This window comes from Dromiciops gliroides, chromosome 1, assembly GCF_019393635.1.
Source record: "Dromiciops gliroides isolate mDroGli1 chromosome 1, mDroGli1.pri, whole genome shotgun sequence".
NCBI classification, from domain to species: domain Eukaryota; kingdom Metazoa; phylum Chordata; class Mammalia; order Microbiotheria; family Microbiotheriidae; genus Dromiciops; species Dromiciops gliroides.
The window spans coordinates 31779385-31804072 of NC_057861.1; the positions used below are offsets into that span (position 1 = coordinate 31779385).

The 24688-nt window shown below is 43.2% G+C and overlaps 1 protein-coding gene across 1 annotated transcript in view; it reads left to right on the top strand.

Moving 5' to 3' along the window:
• Positions 1-24688, top strand: part of KNTC1 (kinetochore associated 1) — a 98774-nt gene that overhangs the window by 67360 nt on the left and 6726 nt on the right. The window contains exons 43-60 of the mRNA XM_043975126.1: positions 611-720; positions 1985-2195; positions 5582-5671; positions 7819-7990; positions 8084-8142; positions 8283-8499; positions 9190-9263; positions 9941-10151; positions 10244-10353; positions 11864-11910; positions 15634-15712; positions 16556-16674; positions 17389-17524; positions 18330-18425; positions 19963-20019; positions 20376-20430; positions 20546-20609; positions 22294-22423. Coding sequence (XP_043831061.1) covers positions 611-720; positions 1985-2195; positions 5582-5671; positions 7819-7990; positions 8084-8142; positions 8283-8499; positions 9190-9263; positions 9941-10151; positions 10244-10353; positions 11864-11910; positions 15634-15712; positions 16556-16674; positions 17389-17524; positions 18330-18425; positions 19963-20019; positions 20376-20430; positions 20546-20609; positions 22294-22423 — 2037 coding nt within the window. The remainder of the gene's footprint in view (positions 1-610; positions 721-1984; positions 2196-5581; positions 5672-7818; positions 7991-8083; positions 8143-8282; positions 8500-9189; positions 9264-9940; positions 10152-10243; positions 10354-11863; positions 11911-15633; positions 15713-16555; positions 16675-17388; positions 17525-18329; positions 18426-19962; positions 20020-20375; positions 20431-20545; positions 20610-22293; positions 22424-24688) is intronic.

The window sequence follows — 24688 nt, forward strand, 5'->3', positions numbered from 1 at the left end:
CTATCCAGGGCACAGTGGAAAGGACATTTGGAGTCAGAGGTCCTCGGTTAAAATCCTAGGTACCAAGCAGCTATCTGTGCCACCTCAGGCAAGTCACTTACCTCTCCAGGACTCAGTTTCTTCATCTGTAAAATGAGGGAGTTGGACTAGACAGCCTCTAGGGGCCCTTTGAGCTGAAAATCCTGTGGCCCAAGTCTTAAAATGAATGGCCTCTGGTTGCTCCCAGCTCTAGAGCTTTGGCCTACTTTGTAACGAGGGAAAATGTTTCAGATCTATTTTTGACCACCTTGCTCAGTATCTCTGAATGCCACATGGTATAACCATCAAGTTTTGAGACCACATTTTGCATGTGGCTCACAGGGCCAAGCATCACAAGGTTGCAGCAAAAATGTGGCTGTTAGGCATCTTGTAAGCTACCGCTATAGAGATGTAGGCTCTCAAGAGGAGTGGTGGGGAAATAGAATTTGAGGAGCTGTAGAGAATTCTGGTTTTGCTTTTGCGAAAGTAGAAAAATTATACATTTGTATGTCTGGTTACTTCAAGTCCCATTCCTATATCTATCGATTCTTAGGTGTGTCTCTTTTTTTTGGTGGTGTCTTTTTATTTCTAGATTTCTTTCCAACCAGTGTTTAGGGAACATTCTCTAAGAAAGAAAGAACTTATGAGCACCCTGGTGAAGAATAGAGATGTGGACACGGCTCTCATCCTGGCATACTGCAGGTAATCACTTCAGCCAGATCTTAGACTGTGGTATCAGCGGCACACCTAGCTAGAATAAAAATAATAATACCCATGTGACTCATGAAAGTACCCTCCATCCTCTTGATTCTTGAGAGTAATCCATCGGTACACAGAAGAAACCCAAACCTGTCTTAATTGGTTCCTCTCCATTCTTCATTCTCAATGAGGAGGAGAGACCCATGATGTCGGGATTAGCAGCTCTAAACACTGAAAATTTGGGAGGCAAGGGATTTAGATTTTTAGATTGACAGATTAGGCGATTCTAAGGGAAGGTCAGGCTCTTTCTTTGGCTCTCCCTTTAATGAGAGCTTTTATAGCAGGCTGCTGCCCTGACCAAGGAGGCAGCCCAGGGCTTTGTGCTAGAGGCTCATAGGTTCCAGTCACCACAGCGTGGGCCAACACCTTTACTACTAAGTGTGAAGGAGAGCATTAGTCTGCAGTTTGTACTTGTCACTGATTCATGGGAGACTTTTCTTACTCCTTCAGTAGTCTTCATTCAAAGAGTTTTGGGGCTCTTGCTGATGGAGAACATCATTCCCAAAATTAGCCAGCTCTAGAAACATCAAGTCTAAGATTATATCTAAGGTCTGCCCCAGGAGAGTATGGGACACAAACATTCATTCCTACAAACTTTGCGGTGAGGAGTTGTCTATAGATACTGCCTTTTTGCCCCAGGTAATTCAGCTAAATTCAGATGCCCTTCCAAAGGAGAGAGAATAGAGTTCATTTAAAAATCTGTCCTTGCAGAGCCCTTTTAGATTTAAAAGCTGTTACTCATCATTCTCTGGAGCAGATTTAATTTTTTCAGTTTTATGGGTAAAACATTACCACAGATTGAAGGTATGTCATTATTATTATTGTGTATATTAGCCTATTAGTAAAATGCATTTTGTTTTATAATGATCCTTGTAAATATGGGCCAGGAGAGAATGACGATGTTGGCTCATTGGGGGACCAGATTAACATTTGTTGAAATTCATGATCATGTTGACCTCAGTCTATTTTTCCATCACAACCACTCTCATAGGACACCCTACCAAGTCCTAAAGGGGTTGCCATCTTTTCTTGGTTAATGGAGTCCCACACTGACATAGGTCCTTAAAGCTGCAGCAGTCTTCATCAGGCTGAGAGGAGGTGGCAGCCCTAATCCAGGTTCTGGGCGTGAGCCCTCAGGGTGCCCTTCCGTATTTAGCCTAAGGGAACATGAATTTGTACATTGAACTTAATTTTTTCCTCCTTAAAGCACATATGACTTGGACAGTGATGCAGCTCTTCAGCTTTTCATTGAAACCCTGATTCTCCAACATAATCATATCAACCATTGTGGGGAAGACAGTGCCATGTATTCTCTGAAACAGGCCCACCCTGAAGTTCTGGCCAAAGCACTTGAGATTGTGCCTTTACTGAAAAGCACGAGGAATTTGGTTGTGAGTCTCAGTGGCATTCTGTACAAGGTGGGTTGCTTATTTAACCATTTGTCTCTTCATTTCCATCTTATTTCTTTGGCAGGTGCTCATTCACACCAGCACTTTATAGGGGACAGGCAGATAGTTTAATACATTTTGCACATAGAGACATTTTTCCTCTTTTATTGTAATGGGAAAATTATGTGGCCTCTAAGTGTTGGGCTATATAATCACATTGATTTTTTTGAAATTCTGCATTTTCAAGTTTCAAACCACTAACATTTAAGAAGTTTTATTGGTGCCTTTTGGTTTTTATACCAGTGATTTCCTGATTCCCTTCCAAGAGAATTCAGTTCACCCATGCATTTGTACAAAACTCAATGACTTCTTCCCAGCCAAAGAAAGTACTTTAAATCTTTATTTTATATGGCGATTGGTCTTTGCATTTCATCCGAGTTGAGCTGCCTTTTATTGTTGTCTTCATTAGCTTCTCATTTCATTGCATTCTTGTTTTCATTGCTTTATATTACTTTCTTGGTTCTGCTTTCTTTGCATTGAAATAGTTCTTATGGGTCTTTTCATGTTTCTGTGAATGCTCTGTATTTGTTTCTTGTGGTATACTAATATTTTATTCTTTTTGCATATTTAAATTTCATGTGTTCAGCTCTTCCCCAACAGATTGGTACATACTTTGTATCTGCCTTCCTTGCTACCACAAAAAGTACTGCTTATGATTATTTTGGTATATTTGGGACCCCTCTGTCTAATTATTGTTTTTAGAAGGGGTCCAGAATTCCATTCCCAACTGATAGGCATGATGCCAGGCATTATGCTAAGCCCAGGGATACAAAGAAAGGCAAAAACAAAAGCAATCCCTGCCCTCAAGGAACTGACACTCTAATGGAGGAGATAACATGTACATAAAAGGTACATACAAAGTTGATGGAAGGTAACCTTAGAAAGGAAAGCTCAAGTGACTTTAGGGGGACCAGCCTGTGCAAAGGAACATCATGTACAAGTAATAGCAGGTGGGCCAGTGTGGCTGGATCATGGAGGGGAGTGGTGAGGTATGGGATGACTAGAAAGGTCCAGGAAGAAGCCACCTTGTGAAGGGCCTTCAGTGCTAAATAGAGGACTTCCTACATGATCCCAGATGGACAGGGAGCCACTGGAGCTTACTGAAGAAGGAAATGACATGATCCGACCTACACTTTAGGAAAATGACTGTGGCAACTGTTTGGAGGAGGGACTGGAGTGGGGAGAGGCTGGAGGCAGGCAGATCCACCTGCAGCTACTGCAGTAGTCCAGGCATGAGGTGATGAGGCCCGGCACCAGAGACGACAGTGTGAGCAGGCGAGAGGGGTGTGTAGGAGAGGCATGGAGGTAGGAGCTATGAAATTGACAATAGATTGGATATGGAGGATGTGAGAGAATGGGGAGTTGGGGATGACACAAACAAGCCAAGCAGGGCCGAAAAGAACCCAGAGATTTATTTAAACATCAGTCGGAGACTGTTGGTGGGAACTGTTAACACCCTAGCATTAAACTACTGAACATGCTGCTTTTTATAGGGTATTTGCTGCCACTCAGGGATCCACATGGTGTCAGTAGAGAGAAAGCAGATGTAGCTCATAGCAGCTGCTTCCCTTTTCTCTCCTAGAGATTAGACATTCGCCTAAGTAACTCTCACTACCCTGTAATTTCTTATTCTGATCTTTAAAAGAGTAATGAGAACCTTTCTGAGAATCATGCCTGCAAGTCCCAAATATCTAGCTTTGCTACTTTCAAGGAGTGGTCATTTAATCATTTTCTTACAAATTCCTCATAATAAATAGAAGAAATCAAATCTTTTTAACTTTAACCAAGTATCTCACACAGTTATTTGATTTAAAGCATGGGTGTTACTCTTCCCAGATTTTTGGTTATCTTGAAACCATCTTTTTTTTAAAGTAACATTTTTATTTAAAGTTTTGAATTCCGAATTCTATCCCTCCTTCCCTCTCCCCTCCCTGAGGCTGTAAGCAATCAGATAGAAGTTATACATGTTCAATTATGTAAAACATTACCATATTAGTCATTTTGTATAAGAAGACTTGAATAAAAGAAAAAAATTGAAAGTAAGTGAAAAATAGCATGTTTTAGTGTGTATTCAATCTATATCAGTCCTTCCTCTGGAGGTGAATAGTATGATTCATCATTAGCCTGAAACCGTCTTTTAAAAAGCAAACAAAAACAAAACAAAAGATGGAAATAGTATTGGAGAATCTGCAGAGACAGGAATGCTAATCCAGTATTGATGATAGTATGAATTGGTCCAACCAATCAGGAAGTCAGTTTGGAATTTAGGTAAGAAATACCACTAAACTGTTCCTATTCTTTTGATCCCGAGATTAATGGGCATATGCCTCAAGGTGGTCAAGGACAGAAAGGAAGGTCTGTTATGCATGGATACTTTTTGTGGTAGCAAAAACCTAGAAATAAGTGGGTGCCCCTTGCACAGGGAATGGTGACCAATTTGTTGTAGTAAATGAATGCAATAGAATAATGTTAGCACCCTAAGCAAAGACAGATGGGATTTAGAGAACGATGGGAGGACCTGTCTGAACTGATGCACAGTGAAGTAAGCCATTTCCAGAGAACTATTTAATAACCTCAACAAAAAGAACACTAAAATGAAGGCAGTGGTTTGCAGTTGTAATAACTCCTGTTGGCCCAGGAGGGAAGGAAAGGCACCTTCATTCTTTTGTTGGTGAAGTAGAGCACAGTGGGTACTAATGTTGCATGTGCTGGTCAGATGAGATTGCTTAATGTTTTTTGTGTTACAGTGGGAATTCTCATTGGGTGTGTTTGCATCTGGAAATGACTATAACATAAAAATCAAAGGCTTCAATATTTTTAAAAAGAGAGTTTTCTACCTCAAGCTACTGTTTAATATTCAGATTTTGTTCTGTTAAAGCTGATTTTAGAATTGAGAAATATTGGGTACTTATTCTTTGATCGAGGCAGTTAATAGAGCTCCAGGCCTGAAAGTCAGGAAGATTCATCTTCCTGAGTTCAAATCTGGCCTCAGATATTTACCAGCTGTATGACTGTGGGCAAGTCACTTTACCCTGTTTGCTTCAATTACCTCATCTGTAAAATGAGCTAGAGATATGTAAATGGCAAACTATTCCAATATCTTTGTTAAGAAAATGCCAAAAGGGGTCAAGAACAGTCGGACCCAACTGAACAAAAGCGACTAAACACATTCTTTGATTTCTCATCTTTTAGCAGCAATTTAAGATTTATAAAAGCACTTTGAATCAGTTGAGTGCATTTGAGAGTGCTTCATAGGTATATCCACAGTTTTAATGAATGTGATTGAACAGATATCTTTTTTGAAAGCTGATCTTCTTCTCCAATGTGACTATCTTTATGTCTTTGTTTTGTAATAGTTGGATCCATATGACTATGAAATTATTGAAGTCATCTTGAAAATTATGCAGAAAGCTGATGAAAAGGTCACCAATATCAATATTAATCAGGTATAGCAGAGAATACATAAACAGTAACTGATCTCCTGTGTTATGTTTCTGTTGGATCATGATCGATAGACTTTACATTTCTCCTGAGCAGCCTTTCCTTTGAAAAGTTTCAGAAGTATTTACAGAGATTATCCTTACTGCCTGTGTTTTGCATTTTAATTTAATGTTGCTAAATTGTTTTCCAAATGTAAATTAACTTCCTTATACTCCAAGCGGTGGGGCTTCTTTAGAGGACAGGTCAATCCATTACCCAGCCAATGAACATTTACCAAGCACTTTCTATGTTCCAAGTACTAAACATGCAAGGGACACAGAGAAAAGCAAGGACGGTTTTTGTCTTCACGAAGACCTTCTAATGGGAGAGAACATGTAAAGAACTGGATACATGTAAGATAAGTACAGAGTTGATGTAAAGGTAATTTCAGAGGACAAGGTAGCAACTGGGGGACCTAGAATTGGACTGAGTCCTGAAAGAATCTGGAAAAAGAGGTCGGACTGAGAAGGGAGAGTGGGCTGGGCATGGGGACTGGCCAGTGGAAAGACATGGAGAGGAGAGAGATGAACGACAAGGAGGCTGGTGTACCCAAATTGTAGAGAGTGTAAAGTATAGAAGACTAGAAAGATGGGGGCGGGCAGGGTGTGGAGAGTCTGAAATACCAAGAGGGCTTCTTTTTTGATCCTGGAGCTAATAGGGAACCGCCTGGAGTTTATTGAGGGTGGGGCCTTGAATTAGGTGAGAAAGCCATTGCTCTGTTCAAGCAAGATGTGGTAAAGGCCTGAACATGAGTAGTGGCTTTGTGAGGGGAAATAGGGGAATGTATATGAGAGATGTGATAAAGGTAAAAACGAAACAAGATTTGGCAGTGGATTAGATTTGTGGGGTGACCGTGGTGAGGAGCTGATCATGGTGGTGAGGTGGTGAGTCTGGGTGACTGGAAGGATGGTAGTACTCCTGATAGTCATAAGCTGGAAGACGGATGGGTTTTATCCTCAACATGTTGAGCTTTGAGATTTCTATAGGGCATCCTCTTCAAAAATGTCCAAGAGGTAGTTGGTAGTAATGTGTGACCACAGCTCATAAGAGAAGCTAGGACTGAATGTATATCTCTGGGAATTGATGAGATCACCAAGTATGGTAACAGAGGGAGAAGAAGAAACTCAGGACAGAGCCTTGGAGAGAGCCTCTTCAAATGAGCGTGACCCGGATGGATTTCCAGCAAAGGAAACGGCAAAGCAGAAATCAGATAGATTGGAAGAAAACAAAGAGAGCCGAGTCTAAAAAAAAACTAGAGAGGGAGAGAATGTGGGAGGAGAGGGTGATCAACAGTGTCATGTGCTACAGAAAGACCATTAGACCTGACCAGTGAGATCATGAGGCAGAAATGATCAGAAGAAATGTGTGTATCAGCTGGGGTTGGAGTACTGAGTGTACCCAAATTCACAAAAATGAGTCTGCTCCAGAAGCTTTAATAATTTCATGGCAGTTTCTCTAGTACACGAAGTACACATTTCCCTATTAAACGTACATTTCACATTTAGTGGGTCCATCACTGACATTTTCCTAAATTGTTTTCCCCGTCTTTCAGTACTCCAAGTATCCATTATTTTGTCAGGGGTCCTCCCTCCATCCATACGATTTGCACCCTCCCCTCAGTTATTGTAAACAGTCTTTGACAATAGCTATAGATTAAAAATTCATCTTCCAGCAGTTGACCTTGTGATGAGCCTCATGTCCTTCTGTCTTAAGATAAACAGACATTCATTACATGAAGAGGCCAGAAGGAGGGCTGTGTTCAGAAGGGATTTCAGGAAAACACTGTGGTCTGAGATAGACCCACAGCCTTTGAGGGAATGTTGCCGTGCAGACTAATTGCTGCATGTTTCCATGAAACACCCCTTGGTGTCACTGTGAAAGATGGGATCTTATGCTTGAAGGCTCTGGTGTCTGGTCTCGGGTGACTGTTTTATGTTCTAAGATAATGAGGGCCAGGAATTGTCAACCCGGAGTAAAAGAAGGACAAGGGGATGATATTCTCCGTGAGAGCAGTAATCTTCCTTGGAGCTTAACCATTTGGAAGCTGAGATTTTTCAAAGGAGGTGATGGATATCTGTTCATCTGATAGGCAACCACTGTTCTTTCCATACAGGGCTTGAGTCTGGTGAAGCATTTGAAATCCTATCGACGAGCATCCCCTCCTGGGAATCTGGAGCACGAGTACGTTATGAAGCACACAATGAGCCTGTCCTCGGCTGCTCAGACTCGGCTGCCTTTTCACCTGATTTTCTTTGGAAAAGTGCAGAACTTCTGGAAGATTCTTTGTATGTTATTCACTGGTTTCTTTTATTCGGTGTTAATTGAAAAAACTATCCCTTGATTTCTCAGCCACACCATTTTCTCCATTTCTCTCCTAGCTGCTGAGCTCAGGGAGGAGTCGTTCCCAACGTTCCTGTTGATAGCTAAACTAATGAAGGTAATTGGCCAAACTCCTGCCAGGTCTGTTCTTAACCCCCTGCACTGCTCCAGGTTCTGCCTACAAGAATTTTGTGCTGCTTGTATAATTTGTGTAAATAGTTGTTGTTAACTTGTGGCCCTTGTCCTTTATTGTTAAAGGTTTCTTTGGATTCTTTGTATGTGTCAACGGCCAAGCAAGTCTTTGAAAAAAGCTTAAAGCCAAAGTTGCTGAAGCAGGTGCAGGCCCAGGGCTCAACCCTGAATAACAAGGAAATAGCTAAAATCTGCCAGACTCTACAGTCCTATTTGTTATCCATAGCTAATCCTGAATGGGCTGTTGCTGTGGCCGTGAACTTTGCTCAGGACATTCCAGAAGGTAGGAATTTGGGGGTATTGAAGTCATTCTCCCAAATCCTTGGGGCATTGAAATGTTGGCTGAATAGATGTAGGTCTCTGGGTGTAGAATCAAGGTCTCAGTTCTGTCTTATTTGGTTATGCTTCTAAAAATCTTGCCTTTCCTACAAAAACCAGTTCTAAACTGGATAGACTAGGTGTTGCTATTCTAAAGAAGCCATGGGGAGACGCGTTCCCCTGGGAAAGTATGCCATTTCTAGGCAAAACAATGAAATGTACCTAGTCAGATCTCAATATTTGTTCTAATCAGAACATGGTCACTGTGCCCCTTGCTAATTATACCATCATCAATCTTCCAACTTTGTGCCTTCCAATCCCAGCTGTACTCACCCATTTGTCTTCAGTCCTGTACGACCCCACCTCAATACCATAAATCCATCAGCCGTTCTCCATGATTAGAGAGCAGGGTTATGAGACTTGCTTTTGTGGGTGTTCTTGGTCCGGGGCTCTCCTCGTGGCTACAAGTAAAAATTCCCTTGGCTAAGCTAGAAAAATGCAAAAGACTCTTCATACTCTTCAAGGGCATTTTGTAGGTAATTTATGCAAGATAAAAAGAAATCAGATATGTAAATGAATTAAACTGGAAATGCTACTTCCTTGCTTAACTCAAAAAGGATCATTTGAGACAAGGTGAATTTCTCCCCTTTCTTAGGTTTCTACAAGATAACTACATTGAAATTTTGCCTGTATTTGGCTGAGAAATGGCTAAAGAATATTCCATCCCAGGTGGGTCCTTTGGATGTTATTTCTGTCTTGTGTGTTTGCTGTGCTTGCTTAAAGTGCCTTCCGAGAGCTCTCAGTGTGTCATGGTGGCCAGACTGCCTTCAGGTCAGAAAGTTCTTCCTCTGACGTGTGGTGGCTACAGGCCGTGAGGAAGCCCTTCAACCACTCAATGCCCCAGCCAACTCACCAATAGACTGACGTACAGACCAGTTGTTGCCCTATGCCAATAAAGGGAATTCCTGCTTTGGAGTGTCCTCTACCCATGAAGTGTTGCAGGTTCAGACTAACAGACAAATCAATAGACCAATAAAAAAAGAGCTCCCCATTGATGGGAGATCTTTGGTTTGTTCAGGAGCCTCAGCACCTGCCTGTGAGTCAGGGAAGGGACTAGAGCCAGTAGATGGCCCAGAGAGGGGCTGCTTACTAGGAAGGCCCTCCAGGCTTCAGTGAGCACGCCTCAGAAGGGACCACGTGGATTGGTGGAAGGAGTAGTGGGCCTGGAACCAATCAGAGATGGGCTCATCTGTACAATGTGGAGAGTGACATTTGCATCCCCTCCAGTGAGTGCAGAGGCAGTGTGGGGAAAGCATGCAGTGACTTTTCATGTACTCTCTAAACATCACTTCTTCTCCCTAATACAGGATTGCCTTTTGCTGAGTGACTTTTTTTTTTTTTGAAAGGATGAAACCCATGACAAAGCTGAAGCCTTGCTGAAGCAGCTGAGCCTGCAGTACCAGAGGTCAGGCACTGAGACTGTGCTTATCACACGCCGCCTGAACGCTCCAGAGTACCTGAGGCTGCTGGGGAAGCCCGCACAGCTCATCGCCAGTCTGTACGAGCACAGCAGCATCCCGCTAAGGAACCAGGGGCCAGCTGGCCAAGACCACCCTGGTGAGGGCTGCCACAAGACGAGGCTGCTTGGCCTCCCCACTCTTGTGTTTAAAGCAATGGCTCAAAATTCACTTTCTCTTGTGTGCCTGTAGATATTCACGCAGCAGCCAAGGAAATAGCTGAAATGAACAACTTGGATTTGGAAAAAATCTGGGACGCGCTTCTTGAAAAATGGTTATGTCCGACAACACAAACCAATGAAGTGAGTCACTAATGACTGCCCCAGGGGGCTGCTGTTGTAAGCTTGGAAACTCATGACCTCTGCCCCCATGCCTGTGCTTCACTGTGCACATGCTTTCCAAAGGCACAGACTGCAGCCCATCCCGGTCTTCCCTCTTGTGAGCCTCTTGTCCATGGCCTCACATGAGTTTGTCACAGGGGAGCCACCCCACAGGCCTGGGCCCTTCCTGGCATCCTCTTGATGTCTTAAAGATGCCATTGTGGCATGTGGGCAGTCCAATATCTAGCCCTTCCTCTTGCCACCTGACAACCTCTCACAAAAAGGAAAAGAGCCCTCCCTACATGGGGGATTACCTTCTTTGAGACTCCTGTGCTGTCTTCAAGTCTCACACCTAAAAGGTTTGAATAGGGCGATTTTTGTTGCCTGACAGATTTTTATGTGCTTTGGGGTTTTTTCTCTTTACAATGCTATTTTTTTTAGGCGGTTTAAGTTCTTAGGATTAAGAATTTCCGACGTGTGATTTTTCTTCTTTTTCATAAAAGAAGACTTGAGAAATATTTCCAGTTCAGGATAGGATTTGCTATTCCAATATTGGTGGGGCTTTTTTCTTCATTATTTCTTTAGAATTTGAAGGTAGACCTTAGTGGCAAGCATCCTTAAGAGCTGTTTGTACTGGGAGCAAGCAGCATAGTCTTTAAAGTCTGTGGTTATACATAAATAGGATTCCTTAAAAGAGACAGGATGGAGCAATGGAGAGAGCCAGCTTCGGTCTAGAGGCCCCTACACATTCTGGGCAAGACTTCCAGTCCTCCCTCACCCCCATCCCCCACTCCAAGCTCTCCTAGGATTATATAAATTGCAGAGAGGCCTCACCTGCTTTGGTAGAGGAAGTTTCTTCACCAGGATTGCCCTATGCCAGTGAAATGACAGATCCAGGGTGAACAAAAGTACTTTCTCCCTCAAGGTTCAGCAAACATTCAGTAAGAGCCTGCAATGTATGAGCCACTGGGCTTGGCACTGGAGATATGGAAACAAAATGACATAGCCCCTGCCTTTAGAGGGCTGATATTCTGGGAGGACAGGGGGTTACAGATGAGGATCAAAACACTAGCCACCGACCCTGCCTGCCACTAACTCTGTCACTGGCATTTAGAGAACCTGAGAAACTGCATTTCACTTGTACTTTAAATTCATTAAGAGGGCAATGCATTAATCATACATGTATAACCTGTATCTGATTGTTTGCTGCCTCAGGGAAGGAGGAGGGGAGGGAAGGAAAGAGGGATAAAAATTGGAACCCAAAACTATAAACAAAATAAAAGGCAAAAAAAAGAAAGAAAAGAAAAGGGCATCATATTGACATTAATCCTTTGGTGAGGCCTACTGGAGAGAGAAGAATCCTTTCATAAAGCAAAGCTGGGATTTAATTTGGCTTTCCTGAATGGAGCTATACCTATCCAAACTAAGGGATTTCTTGGGTATGTCATTATTTGATTTTTTTAATTAAAATTTTTTTTTTTTACTTTTAAAGATGCCTTCAGAATTCTTTAATATCCAAGGAGATGAAGCCCTCCAAAGGTACTCTCATTTTCTTAACTTACAGAAGACAGTTTTACAAAAATAAATGTTTTAGTTGTGTCTACACTACCATTTGACACCAAGTCCAGATCTTGGAGAGTTTGAGTACAGAATGAGTTAATGATTCGTCACTGAGAGGTTCTTGGTACAGCTCATGCAGGAATCTTTTTTTCCCCTAGGTCCATTTCATTGATTCATTATTTGATAATACTCAGCAGATAGTGGTTGTTTACCATTAATTTGCAGTGCAAAACTCAAGCATCTTTTAAAATATCTTATCAATATATTTTCTATTTCTATTGTCTTCATTTCTGAATACATTCCTCCTCGCTCATCCAGGGAACCGTCCTATTTACATAGATTAAAAAGACAGTGAGAAAAAAGTAGTTTAAGAAAGCTAACCTATATGTCAGCAGAGTCTGATAGTACATGCACGGTTGCAGACCCATGTCTTCCCCACCCTCACCACCACCAAAGAAGGGGCGGGGGGGGGGGGGCGCTGCATTTTCTTTTCTCTTTGGGACAAAACTTGTCATCCTAATCATATAGTGTTGCTTCATTTTTGTTCTTTTCATTTATATTGTTGAAGTCATTGTGCATGTTGTTCTCCTGGTTCTGCTCACTTCACTCTGCATCAGTTCATACAAGTCTTCCCATGTTGTTCTGAATTCTGTCAGTTGGACCAGAAGTCCAGTGATGTCCCTTTCAGCCCTCAAATATGGTAGTTCTTCATATTCATCATCTGTTATGGCTCAGTGTCATTACATCACATACCACAATTTGTTAAGCCATTCCCCAGTTGATGACCATGAATCCCTTCCTGTCTTCTCTGGCAATAAGTCAATTACTGGGCATTTATTGAGCAGTACTCCGTGCTAGGTACTCTGCTTTGTGCTGGGGGTCCAAAGAAAAAGCAAAAATAAATAGTACCTGCTCTCCACGAACTCACATTCTAATGAGGAAAACAAATTCTACATAAATTGCTCTGCACATAGTGGATGGAAGCTGAGGGGGTGGACCCAGGAAGACCTCCAGATGAGGTATTTGAGCTGAGCCTTAAGGGAACCAGGGATTCTGAGGGGCAGAAATGAGGAGGGAGCGTCTTTAGAATTGTCCCTCAATTGTCCCTTCTTTTATCTTCAGTCTCTCTTCCACTGGTTTCTTCCCAGAAACCTCAGTGCCGTGCCATCCCTTTCAGCCATTCCATATCCTGCCTCACCCATCAGCCTAGCTCATCTTGTTAAGGCCAACCTTGTGTTTGTGTACCTGACCCCATGCCCTCTGGGCTTCTCTGGCAGGTTTTCCCCACAGTCATTCCCTTTCCACATCCTTCCATCTGCTGTTTCTTTCCCTGCTGCCTTCAAATCTGCCCAAGTGTCTCCTCATCCCACTAGACCCTGCCATCTCCCCCGGCTCTTAGGTCTCTCCTTCCCTTGTCAGCCCAGCTCCTAGAAAAAGCTGTCTACGCTAATTGTTTCCACTTCTTTCCCATTCGATGGCCTCTTGACCCTTTGTGATCTGTCTTCCAACCCCATCACTCAACTGAAACTGCTCTCTCTAAAGTCAGAGATCTCTTAACTTGCCAAATCTAATGGCCTTTCTCAGCCCTCATCCTTCCTGACCTCTCTGCAGCATCTGCCACTGTGACCACTCTTTCTTCCCAGATAACCTGTCTCCGCCTCTCTGGATGTTTGTGAAACTCCTCTCTCCTAGTATTCTTATTTTGATAAGATTGCAGAAACAACAGGGAGACCCTCAAGTTTATTGACTAGAGTGGGGATAGTGAAAAGGGATCTCATCTCCTCTTGTCCAATGTCTACTTGTTCATCCTTACCTTTGGTGACCATCATCCATGTCATGACTCCTTGACTTTGGGTGTATCTCAAGGCTCTGTCCAGAGTCCCCTCTTCTCTCTCTTGTTGATGACTCCATCAGCCCCCATGGGTGAAATGGTCATCTCTGTGCACATTACTCTTGTAACCTTAACTAACGCTATTCTCCCTCTTGAGCTTTATCCCCTCCTGTTAAACAGTTGAACTGGATGTCCCATAGGTATCTCATATGTTATCTGCCCAAAGCAGAATGCATCAGCCACCCATCCGTGGAAACTCCACCCTCTTTCAGTCCTATTTCTGTCAAGGGCACCATCATCTAAGACTCCTCACTCTTCCTTATCCCACGTGTCCGTTTGATTGTGAAATTTGGTTATTTCCACCCCAACAACATCTCAAGACTTTCTCCTCTCTACTCACAGCACAGCCACTACACAGAGTCCAGGCCCTCCTCACCTCCAGCCTGGACTATTGTGATAGCCTCCAAATTGGTGCCCCTGCCTCAGATTCCTCCCCACTCCATTGTATCCTACACACAGCTGCTGAAGTGTGAGCACATCATCCCCTACTACTCAAACTTCAGTGGCTCCCTGCTGCTTCTGTGAGATAAATTTAACTCCTCTGGCATTTCCCAGCCCAATGCAATCCACTTTTCCAGCTGTATTATACCTTATTTCCCTTCCTACACAGTGTGGTCTCATTTTCTTTTTCCCACAGTTCTGTGCGCTTTCCTATTGGCTGTCCCTTAGGCCCACAGTCTTCTCCCTCTTCATCTCAGTTTCAAGCACTCCTTTAAAAAAAATTGTTTTATTCATAGTGTAATAGGAAAAAAAGGGTTGAGATTACAAATCTCTGGTATGTACAGTTTGCTTTTCTTTTATTTATTTGTTAGCTTTTTGTTGTTGTTGTTGTTGGTAGGGCAATGAGGGTACCCTTATTGTATATTTTAAAAGAAAAGCAAGGGGGCAGCTAGGTGGCGCAGTGGATAAAGCACCAGCCCTGGATTCAGGAAGACCTGAGTTCAAATCCAGCCTCAAACACTTGACACTTAACTAGCTGTGTGACCCTGGGCAAGTCACTTAACCCTCATTGCCCTGCCAAAAAAAAAAAAACCCCAAAAAACAAAAAAGAAAAGAAAAGCAAGGGAGCAGCTAGGTGGCACAGTGGATAAAGCACTGGCCCTGGATTCAGGAAGACCTGAGTTCAAATGTGGCCTCAGACACTTGGCACTTACTAGCTGTGTGACCCTGGGCAAGCCACTTGGCCCTCATTGCCCCCTCCCCCCACCCCCAAAATATAATAAGCTCAATATATAAAGTTTAAAACTATCTTGCATGACTATAATTCTTTTCTTCTTTCTGCTCTATTCCGCATGTTATTATTTTTTTTAAGATGCTTTGATGACCCTCTGCATGCAGGCTTTCCTAGTTTTCCCCCTAGTACCCACCCTCCCTAAACTACTTTCCATTCATTTTGCATCTGTATGTACAGATTGTCTCTCCTGGTTGAATGTGAGCTCCTTGATGGTGTGGGCTGGTTTCCTTTTGCCCGTGGGCACAGGGAAAAAGTACAGTTTCCTGCTTTATCACAAGGGTCAGTGAGGCTACACAAGGGGCCAAAGCCATTTGGGCCCAGGAGCGTCCTTGTTTGCTTTCCCTTTTTAACATCATTAAACAAGTTTTCTTTGTGCCATTATTGGATTGTTCTACTTAAGGTGTGTGTGTGTATGTGTGTATATATATGCTTTTTATATAAAAATAAACAGATAATTACAAATAATTGAAGTCATCACTTTTTAATGGAAATTGAAGTCTCATATTATTTATGATCTCATAGCATCTTATCATTTATTTTAAATGTAAATGGATTTTTTCCTCTTTGTCATTTGCAGAGTTCTCTATCTTCTCCAAATACGTCCAATTGATTATAGTACAAGAATGTTATTTTTGGTGGCAACATCTTCAGTATCTGTAAGTTTACATACACTTGTGACAAAAACCCACTTTCGCCTCTCATGCTTGAATCTTAAGATCTCAGGGTGGATCAGCTTTAGAGGTCATCGGGTCTAGCCCGTGATCTGAAAAGCACGCTCCTCTATGACATGCTGAACAAGGGGTCCTCCCGCCTGTGCTTGAAAACTTCCATTGAGGGGGTGCCCCTTGCCTCCCGAGGTAGTCCATCCACTTTTAGACTTTTAGAAATTATGTCCTCGTGTCGAATTGAATTTCATCTCTCGGCCACTTTGAGCTGTTATGCCTGAGCCAGGTGACTCCCTCTTCTCCCTGACAACCCTTCAGGTGCTCAGGGGCAGCCTTTTTGCCCCATTTTCTTCTCTTCAGGCTAGGTGGTCCCTGTTTCTTCACCCTTTCCTCATGGCATGCTTTTCTCCCCACATTTTTAGATTTGATTTCTTTCAGAAATCTCTATGACTCATGATGAAGTCATTGCTTACCGCTGGATTTCTGGAAAGCAAGTCATACATTATAAACAATATGAATAAGGCACATGATAAAGCATCGTTGCTGATTGTGGGCTGCTATCTGTCTCCACTCCAGTTGCATTTTCTACCCACATCCCTGGTACATTGCATGTTGGGGTGGTGCACACCACTGCCCATCGGCAGGGCTGACAGATGGTATACAGTGAAGGACAGAAGGAAATCTGCTTTGTCCAAGAGCCTGGGCTATGGTTGTGGTGGGGTCTCCTAGTCTTTGGGCCCTGCTTGGACCGTTTGTTATCTAAGTCTGAGTGGGTGACATTTACTTGCATCAGGCATGAGTCTATAGATTCCCCAAACTCTTCTTGGTTTTCAGCCTCGTCCTGTAGATCAGTTGACATTTGCCTATAGAAGACGAGCTCTTCACTGTCTCTTATGTTTGGCAGACAGAGAAACCATCGAGTCTCTCTTCAAAAAACCTTTTGAGGAAGTAAAGTAAGTGCAATTAAATTTGTAGCAGAAACATGAATGGTTGTGACTCCCTAAGTAATCAATGAAACTTAATTCATTTTAATACATTCTTGTCTTTAAGAATTAATAAATGTTACTAAACGTGATTAATCATTTGAGGGTATGATTCTACCATTAACAAAAAACTAAAAATCTCTTTCTAGGGCAGCTAGGTGGTGTCATAGTGCATCCTCAGGCACCAGGCCTGGAGTCAGAAAGACCTGAGTTCAAATGTGGCCCCAAACACTACATAGTCGTGTGACCCTGGGCAAGTCACTTAACCCTGTTGGCCTCACCTTCCTCATCTGTAAAATGAGAGGAAGAAGGACATGGCAAACCACTCCAGTATCTTTGCCAAGAAGACCCCAAATGGGGTCTCAAAGAGTCAGACTGAAACAAGTAAACAACAACAACAAAATCTCTTAAAACACCCTCACTAATGGTTAGCCTTCTTTGCCACCAGATGCTTATGTATAACTTATTGTCTAAAATGTTTTTAGAAACAAAAGCAATTTTTTAAAGAATATTCCAGTTCTTTATAATGTTACAGCAAATTATTTAATCTACACTTTTCTCAAATGGTGAGTATTTTCTCTGAAGACATTTAAGTGTGATGGGAAGAATTTTTCATTTGGAGATAACTACTAAAACTCTATCCCTCCAGATACTTCCTTTATTTATTTACTTGTCTTTTTGCAGGTGTTTTCTGCAATGCATCACTTTCCTGGCTGCATTTGAAATGCTGAACATCCCTCTCACATACGAATCTTTTCACAACAGTCCTAAAGAAGGAATGATTAAGGGCCTGTGGAAAAACCATAGTCATGAGCCTTTGGTATGTGATTCCATTCAATGGGGTAAATTTAAAACTCTCTTTCTGGGGCTAAAAGGGAGTGATGGGAAGAGTCTTCCATGGATTTATTGGAACCCACCATATTTTCTCCTTCATTATAGGTTAAGGACTTTTTGGAGGCAATTGATGTACAAAAATAAAATTAGTGCCAACGTACACCCATCTTCAGTTGCTTTTCATGTTAGTCAAAATTCCCTCTGATTTTTCAGTGGACCAATGAATAAAGAAGCTTTTATTAAATGCTTGCTTTTTGCCCAGCAAATATGATCCAGTCCCTGCCCCCCAAAGAGCTTTGATTTGAATGGGGGAAACAACACATCGGAGCAGGGGAGGGGACAGCACATGTTTGGAGGGGGGGGGGGCGGAGATCTGCAAAGTTACCAGGATGGTTCCTGCAGCCATTTGGGAGTGGGTGGACACACCCTTTCCCGGAGCAGTGGTAGCACTGATTCGATGATGGTTCTAGAACAGAAAGACGCAGGTGCAGTTGGTGAAAAGATGGGGGCAAGTAAAGGATAGTGTGGCTGGGTTTGTCTCCATGCAGGTGCCGCGTGAGGGAGGCTCTCACCAGTCAGGGCAGGAGTTGGGTCCTTAGGACAAGGCTTCTGTTCTGGAGTCTGTATATCAGCAGCAGCAGTAGCGAGGGAGGGGCTAAAGTGACACGATGATAGAACATAAGTTCTCTGAGGGCAAGGACCGTTCCACTTTTGTCTTTGTGACCCCAGGGCTTGGCACAGAGCTTAATGAATGTCTGACTGATAACAGGATTCCTATTCTTTGGCTTTAGGCTGTGAGATTGGTGACTGAACTTTGTTTGGAATACAAGGTTTATGATACTCAGCTTTGGAGCGGGCTATTGCAAAAGCTGCTTGGCTTCAACATGGTAAGACTCGTTATTCCTCCACAGGGAAGATGGGACTAGCAGAGATTTTACATCGGTGGTGGTTGTTACCACTTAATGCAGATATCTAAATTTTAAAAGCACCCACTGTGGGCAGAGTTCTGGGCCAGACTTTCAGAGAGAGAAAAATAATACGCACGCTCCTGCACACATCCCTCTGTTCCCTCAAGGAGCCAAGACTCAATTGCAGTAGGGGAGAGAAAACACGTAGGTATCAATAACAGACAAATAGGTTAACTTATTCTGCAAAAACTGTTAAGCAGGGGCAGCTAGATGGCTCAGTGGATAGAGCACCGGCCCTGGAGTCAGGAGTACCTGAGTTCAAATCTGGCCTCAGACACTTAACACTCACTAGCTGTGTGACCCTGGGCAAGTCACTTAACCCCAATTGCCTCACTAAAAACAAAAACAAAAACCAAAACAAAACAAAAACTGTTAAGCAGCCCAACATCCATAACCTGCTGTGAAATCTCGGGAAAGCCAAAGGAGGAAGAAAGCAAACTTATTGCTATTATTAAACTTATCCTTTAGTCCTTCACCCAGTGAGGATTTCATCAGTCTAGGTATTTCCCCTTTCAATAGAGGTTCCAGTTCCTCTGGGCTATAATGGCAACAATGATGATGGTGATAATTTATATAATGCTCCAAGATTTGCAAAGTACTTCTGGCAAGAACCCTGGCAGGAAGGTACTATTATCATCTCCCTTTAACAGATGAGAACACGGAGGGCAACATATCAAATGACTTGCCCAGGGTCACACTGCTAAGAAGTGTCTGAATCAGGATTTGAACTCAGGTCTTCTTGATTCCAGGCCTAGCACTCCATCTATTTTGCCACCTAGCTGCCTCTAGTAGACTGTCCTCATGGATTGTTGAAAACAGCAACCAACCTAGTGGCCAAACCTCTGCGGATGAGCCTCTGCCCTTCCCTTGGCTGGACATCAGATGACAAAGACATTCTGGGTCTTTACTTGAAGCCTTTCAAGCTTTTGCAAGCTCTAGTTTGTGTTCTACCGGCACAGTCTCTGAGAGCCCAGGACCCCCTTTGGGCCCCCACGAGGCTTTGGAGTAGGAACAGGAAACTTAGACATTTAGAGGAAGCTAGGAAGGGTAGTGTGAGCGCTGGACTTGGTCAGGAAGAACTGAGTTCAGATCCTGCCTCATACCTAGCTGTGTGATCCTACGTGTTACTTAACCTTCACTTAGCCTCAGTTTCCTCATTTATCATGTGGGGCAATAATAGTACCCACCTGCCAGGTTGATTGTGTGGATTAAATGGGATAACATATGTGGAGTGCTTTGCAAAAGTTAAAGAGCTATAGCAATGCTAGCTCTTCTTATTAAATTAATATGCAAAGTGTTGGCACAAATTTCTGGGTATTTTATATATATAAATTTACCACTGTATTCTTGATAGAATATATGTCTTATCTTCAAATATCTCACTTGAAACTGTGGAATACCAGACTACTCTTTCAGAATGATAAATTACTCATTGAAATTTATTTTTTTTTTCCAGATTAACTATCTGAGGAATGTTTTAACAGCAATTTCCAACATACACTCCTTATGGCAGGTATGTGCACTGGTATTTTCCTGGCCTACGCTCGATATTTTAGTGTGATCTCCACGCTCCTGAGGTATATGTGGTTGTCTAGTATGCCACAATGTGTTCCGCCCTAGAAGGAGGCTTGTGGATGGAGGGGTCAGTTCCATGCTTGTGGTCTCGGACTGATGGAGTGGCCTGGACAGTCTTTGGTGGGTAGAGTCACCAGGCATGCTCCACCCAGAGGAGAAGTCATTTTCTAGAATGGGAAGGACTTTGTTATGGCAGGGGGTTCCATGCAAGCTTCTGCACGAGGGTGGTGATCCAGAGGTGACCGAGGATCTGCTGTAGCCCCTGGATCTGTAAGATACCTTTGCCTCCTACAGATCCCTTACTTCGGCAGAGCGTGGCAGCGAGTCTCCCAGATCCCACTAATGTCAGGTACCTTTCTTCCTCCTTTGGCTTTCCCGAGGCCAGGGGTTAGAACTGAATAAGAAGAACACGGTTATTGTGATGTCAGCGTTTTTTATTTGGGTCTTTCACATTTTATTCTCAGCCTCTTGTCCCCTGGGTCCTGCTCAGTTATTGGCCTGTCGAGAGAGTCTAGTGGTTCTCCTAGAGTAAGTAAAGTGTCATTTCTATATTTTCAGGAGAAAGGATAAAACAGCTATGTTAGAAAACCTTTCGATCTTAAGAAAATCTCCAAGTGGTCCTGCATTTTGGTTTGAAGGCTAAACCCGCCATGTCAGCCTTTCTCATGTCCTTAGAGCTTCTGTGCTTCTCTGGGGAGTACTGCGCGCCAAACAGCCAGAGGCCTGCTGAATTTGGGATCAGAAGCCCAGGGTTCTAATCCCATCTCTGCCAGCGAGTGTCCGTGCACCTTTGGGCAAGTCACAACCTCTGATGCTTAGTTTCCTCATCGATAAAATGGAGGCAGTTGACCTAGATGAGCTCTGAGACCCCTTCTAGCTCTGGTATCATTGATCTTATCCTTTCTGCAAGGCCAGTAGCACATTGGTGGATAAATGTTTTGAGTTCTTTAGTCATTTCAGTTGTGTCTGACTCTCTGTGACCCTCTTTGGGGGTTTTCTGACAAAGGTGCTGGAGTGGTTTTGCCATTTCCTTCTCCAGCTCATTTTACAGATGAGGAAACTGAGGCAAACAGGGTGAAGTGACTTGCCCGGGGTCACCCAGCTTGTAAGTGTCTGAGGCCACATTTTTGACTCTAGGCCCAGCGCTCTGTGCACCATGGCACCACCTAACTGATTTTCCGAAAATAAAATGATTATTTTTCCACAAGGATTTGTGGAGCCCCAAGTATGTATCTAGCATAAGAGAAGCAATACTTTTAGACTTTAGACTTCTAGGTCTTTAGAGACAGATGCATTATCTTACTAAGGATTTAGTCTTTCAAGCCTGTTTGAAATTGTCAGTTAATTATTGTCGATATGGTTTGTCCTTCATTCTCAATGAGGACCATGACATCAAGAGGTGATGTTATGACTTGCACTGAATTGGGTTTAATTCACGTGCACTGAGTTGGGTTTAATTCTCCTCCAGAGCCATCTGGGTCTAGTGGCAAGATATAGATCAGGATGACTGGAAATAGCACCACATGTTTTAAGGCATCTGGGGTTCAGTGACTTGCCTCTGCCAGTTAATAAACATTTATTAAACACCTACTGTGTGTCAGGCACTGTGCCAAATGCTGGGGATCTTGAGAAAGGCAAACAGCAATGCCTGCCCTTGAGATGCTGACAGTCTAACAGGGGAGACAACTTGCAAACAACTTTGAACAGACGAGCCCTAGAAAGAGAGAAGAGAGATAGGAAAGAGCTAAAGGAGAGAAGCAACTTGTTATGAACTTCCTTTCCTTTTACCTCTCTGATTGCATTCCATCCTTGCTGTATCCATCTTTGGAATTCTCGTCACTTAAAAGTTGTCTGCCCCATTAGAGGGCCCTCCCGGAGGGCCCAGAAACAGTGTCAGGCCTTTCTTTTTCTCCTCAGTGCTCAGCTCCGTGCCTGGCACATAGTGAGTGCTTCATCAATGCGTAATGATCCACGACACCTTTATTTGTGTGTTGAGCCTTCCCTTTCATGGCAGTCCCTGAGCAATGCCGTGGATGCTTTTGGTTTACTTATTAGCTAACATCGAAGCCAATAGGTTTTTAATTGTTGTTGCTTTTTTAATCATGAAAAGTTGAGGAGGTAAAAAGCAATTGTGGAGAGCTACTCGAGGTAGGTCAGTGTTTTCTTCTGCCGCAGACTCTTCTTTAGGAAGTAACTGCCTCTTCTCTTGAAGGTGTCCGGTTTCCATGGACCTTGATATGGTCGGAGTTGCCAAGCAGTACAGCCAGCTGGAGCTCCCAGCCTTTGCCTTGGCCTGCCTCCTGCTGATGCCCCACTCAGAGAAGAGAGACCAGCAGCTCCAGGTACTGAGGAGGGCCCCCCCCAGCCCAGGAGCTGTCCAACCCCACAGGCTTGAAAGGCATCTCCCCGACCCAGGGCTCTACTTGCTTTTTGCGCAAGCCTATGAGACCTCAGCCATCAGGTCTTATTTCTTTTTTCTGAAAACTGATGTGGTCAGAACTAAGCAGTCTAAAGTGACTCCTCTTTGACCACATTAACTTTCTACTTGTGGGGGAAAACCCACTTGAATCTTGATTTTTCAAGATAGTGGTACTGAAAGAGCTCCCCAGTATAGGATAACACAGAGTGCTGGGCCTGGAGTCAAGGAAGACCTGAGTTCAAATCGTGCCTCGGACGCTTAATAGTTGTGATGATGGGCAAGTCATTTACCTTCTGCCTGTTTCCTCACCAGTAAAAATGGACATGATAATGGGCAACCCTACTTGTCAGGGTTGTCCTGAGGAACAAATGAGATCATAATTGTAAAGTGCTTGGCACAGTGTCTGGCACATAGTAAGCACTTTATCAATATTTTTTATTATTATTATTATTAAAAGAATACTGACTTTTACTCATAGCTCCTGAACTCATATCCCAGCTTCTCCTCTTACAATCTGTGTGACTTTGGGCAAGTCCTTCACCCTCTCTCAGCCTCAGTTTACTCTTCTGTAAATGGAGCTGAACCAGACCATCTTGTTTTTGGTTTTGTATTTTTTGTTGTTTGTTTGTTTGTTTGTTTGTTTGGTGAGGCGATTGGGGTTAAGTGACTTGCCCAGGGTCACACAGCTAGTAAGTGTTAAGTGTCTGAGGCCAGATTTGAACTCAGGTCCTCCTGAATCCAGGGCTGGTGCTCTATCCACTGTGCCACCTAGCTGCCCCAAATGACCATCTCGAAGGTCCCTTCCAACTCTAAATGCTGTGAACCTTTAATCCTCATCTGGATTGTTCCTTCATAGCAGAGATTCTTAACCTGCTGTCAACTTCTTTTTGTAATATCTTGATAACTATTTCGATATAATTCACTTCCTTCGTAATCTACATTTTTGGGATGCATTTAAAAACATGATTCTGAGCAGGGGTCTGAAAGTGTCACTAGACACTGCCCCAAGGGGTCAAAGACACACAAAGGTTTGGTAAAAAATCCCCAGTGGAAGGGACCATGGCTGCCTGCAATTCAAAGCACAGCCAGCAGATGGAGCACTGTTTTGTCTTCCCCATAGGCTCCTGTCCATCTTTTCCTATGGGGACCAGTGTCTGAAGGGCCAGAAAAATCCATTCAGACTAATTATATTTTCTTTTTATATTAAAAAAAATTTTTTTTAAACCAATTAAATGAAGAGCTTTGAGTCTTTGAAAGGAAAAGAAATGTCATTTGAAATAAGATTCAAAGAAACATGCACATTTTTGTAAGCGGGACTGACTTTATTACTTACAGTCGGGTTGGAGTGACTGTATAATCAGGAGAAAATTAAAGCCCAACAGGATTTAATTAATAGCTCAGCACAAATATTAACAATGATTGAGGAGAGCTCAGATGAAGGCGGATTCCTCCTTAACATCTGCATCAAACCTGTCTTTCTGCTCCTCTTTTACTTTCTTCACACACTCTGTGCTCCTGGGAAATTGGGCTCTTTGCCACTCCCAGAACCTGTCCCAAACTTGCCTGTGCCTGTGCCTTTGTTCACCCAGAAGCTGCTTGTCCTCTTCCCTGCAAGCCTCAGCTCAGACACCACCGCCTCCATGAAGCCTTCTCTGATTTCTCTAGGTGAAGCGTTCTTTTTATTCTCCAATGTTCCATAGCACTCTGTTCATCTTTTATAATGTTTATATTCAAACCAGTGAACATTTCATAAGCGCCTGCTATGCACCAGGCGCTGTGCTAGACACTCAAAGACCAAAAGAATCACAAAAACATCCCCTGGCCCTGACTGAATTCATATTCTAATGGGAGGAATGACGTGCAAACAACTGTTTGTTTGTATTCAAGCTCTAGAGAGGGCCAATTGAAGGTGATCTCCCAGGAAGGGCACTAGCATTGAGGGTACCTGCAAAGTTGGCCTCTTACAGAAGGCGGGACTGGGAGGAAGCCAGAAGGGAGAGGTGAGGAGGGTGACCCTTCCAGTTGGTAAGTGGTGCACGGCAAGGAGGCCAGTGTTGCTAGGTCCTAGAAGGCTTGGCCAGGTCACGAAGGCCGTTGTAAGGCAAGCATAGGAGGTGATGGGGAGCTGAAGACTTGACCTCTAAGTAGGGAATTCAAGTCCTACCCCAAATACATACTGCTGGTGTGA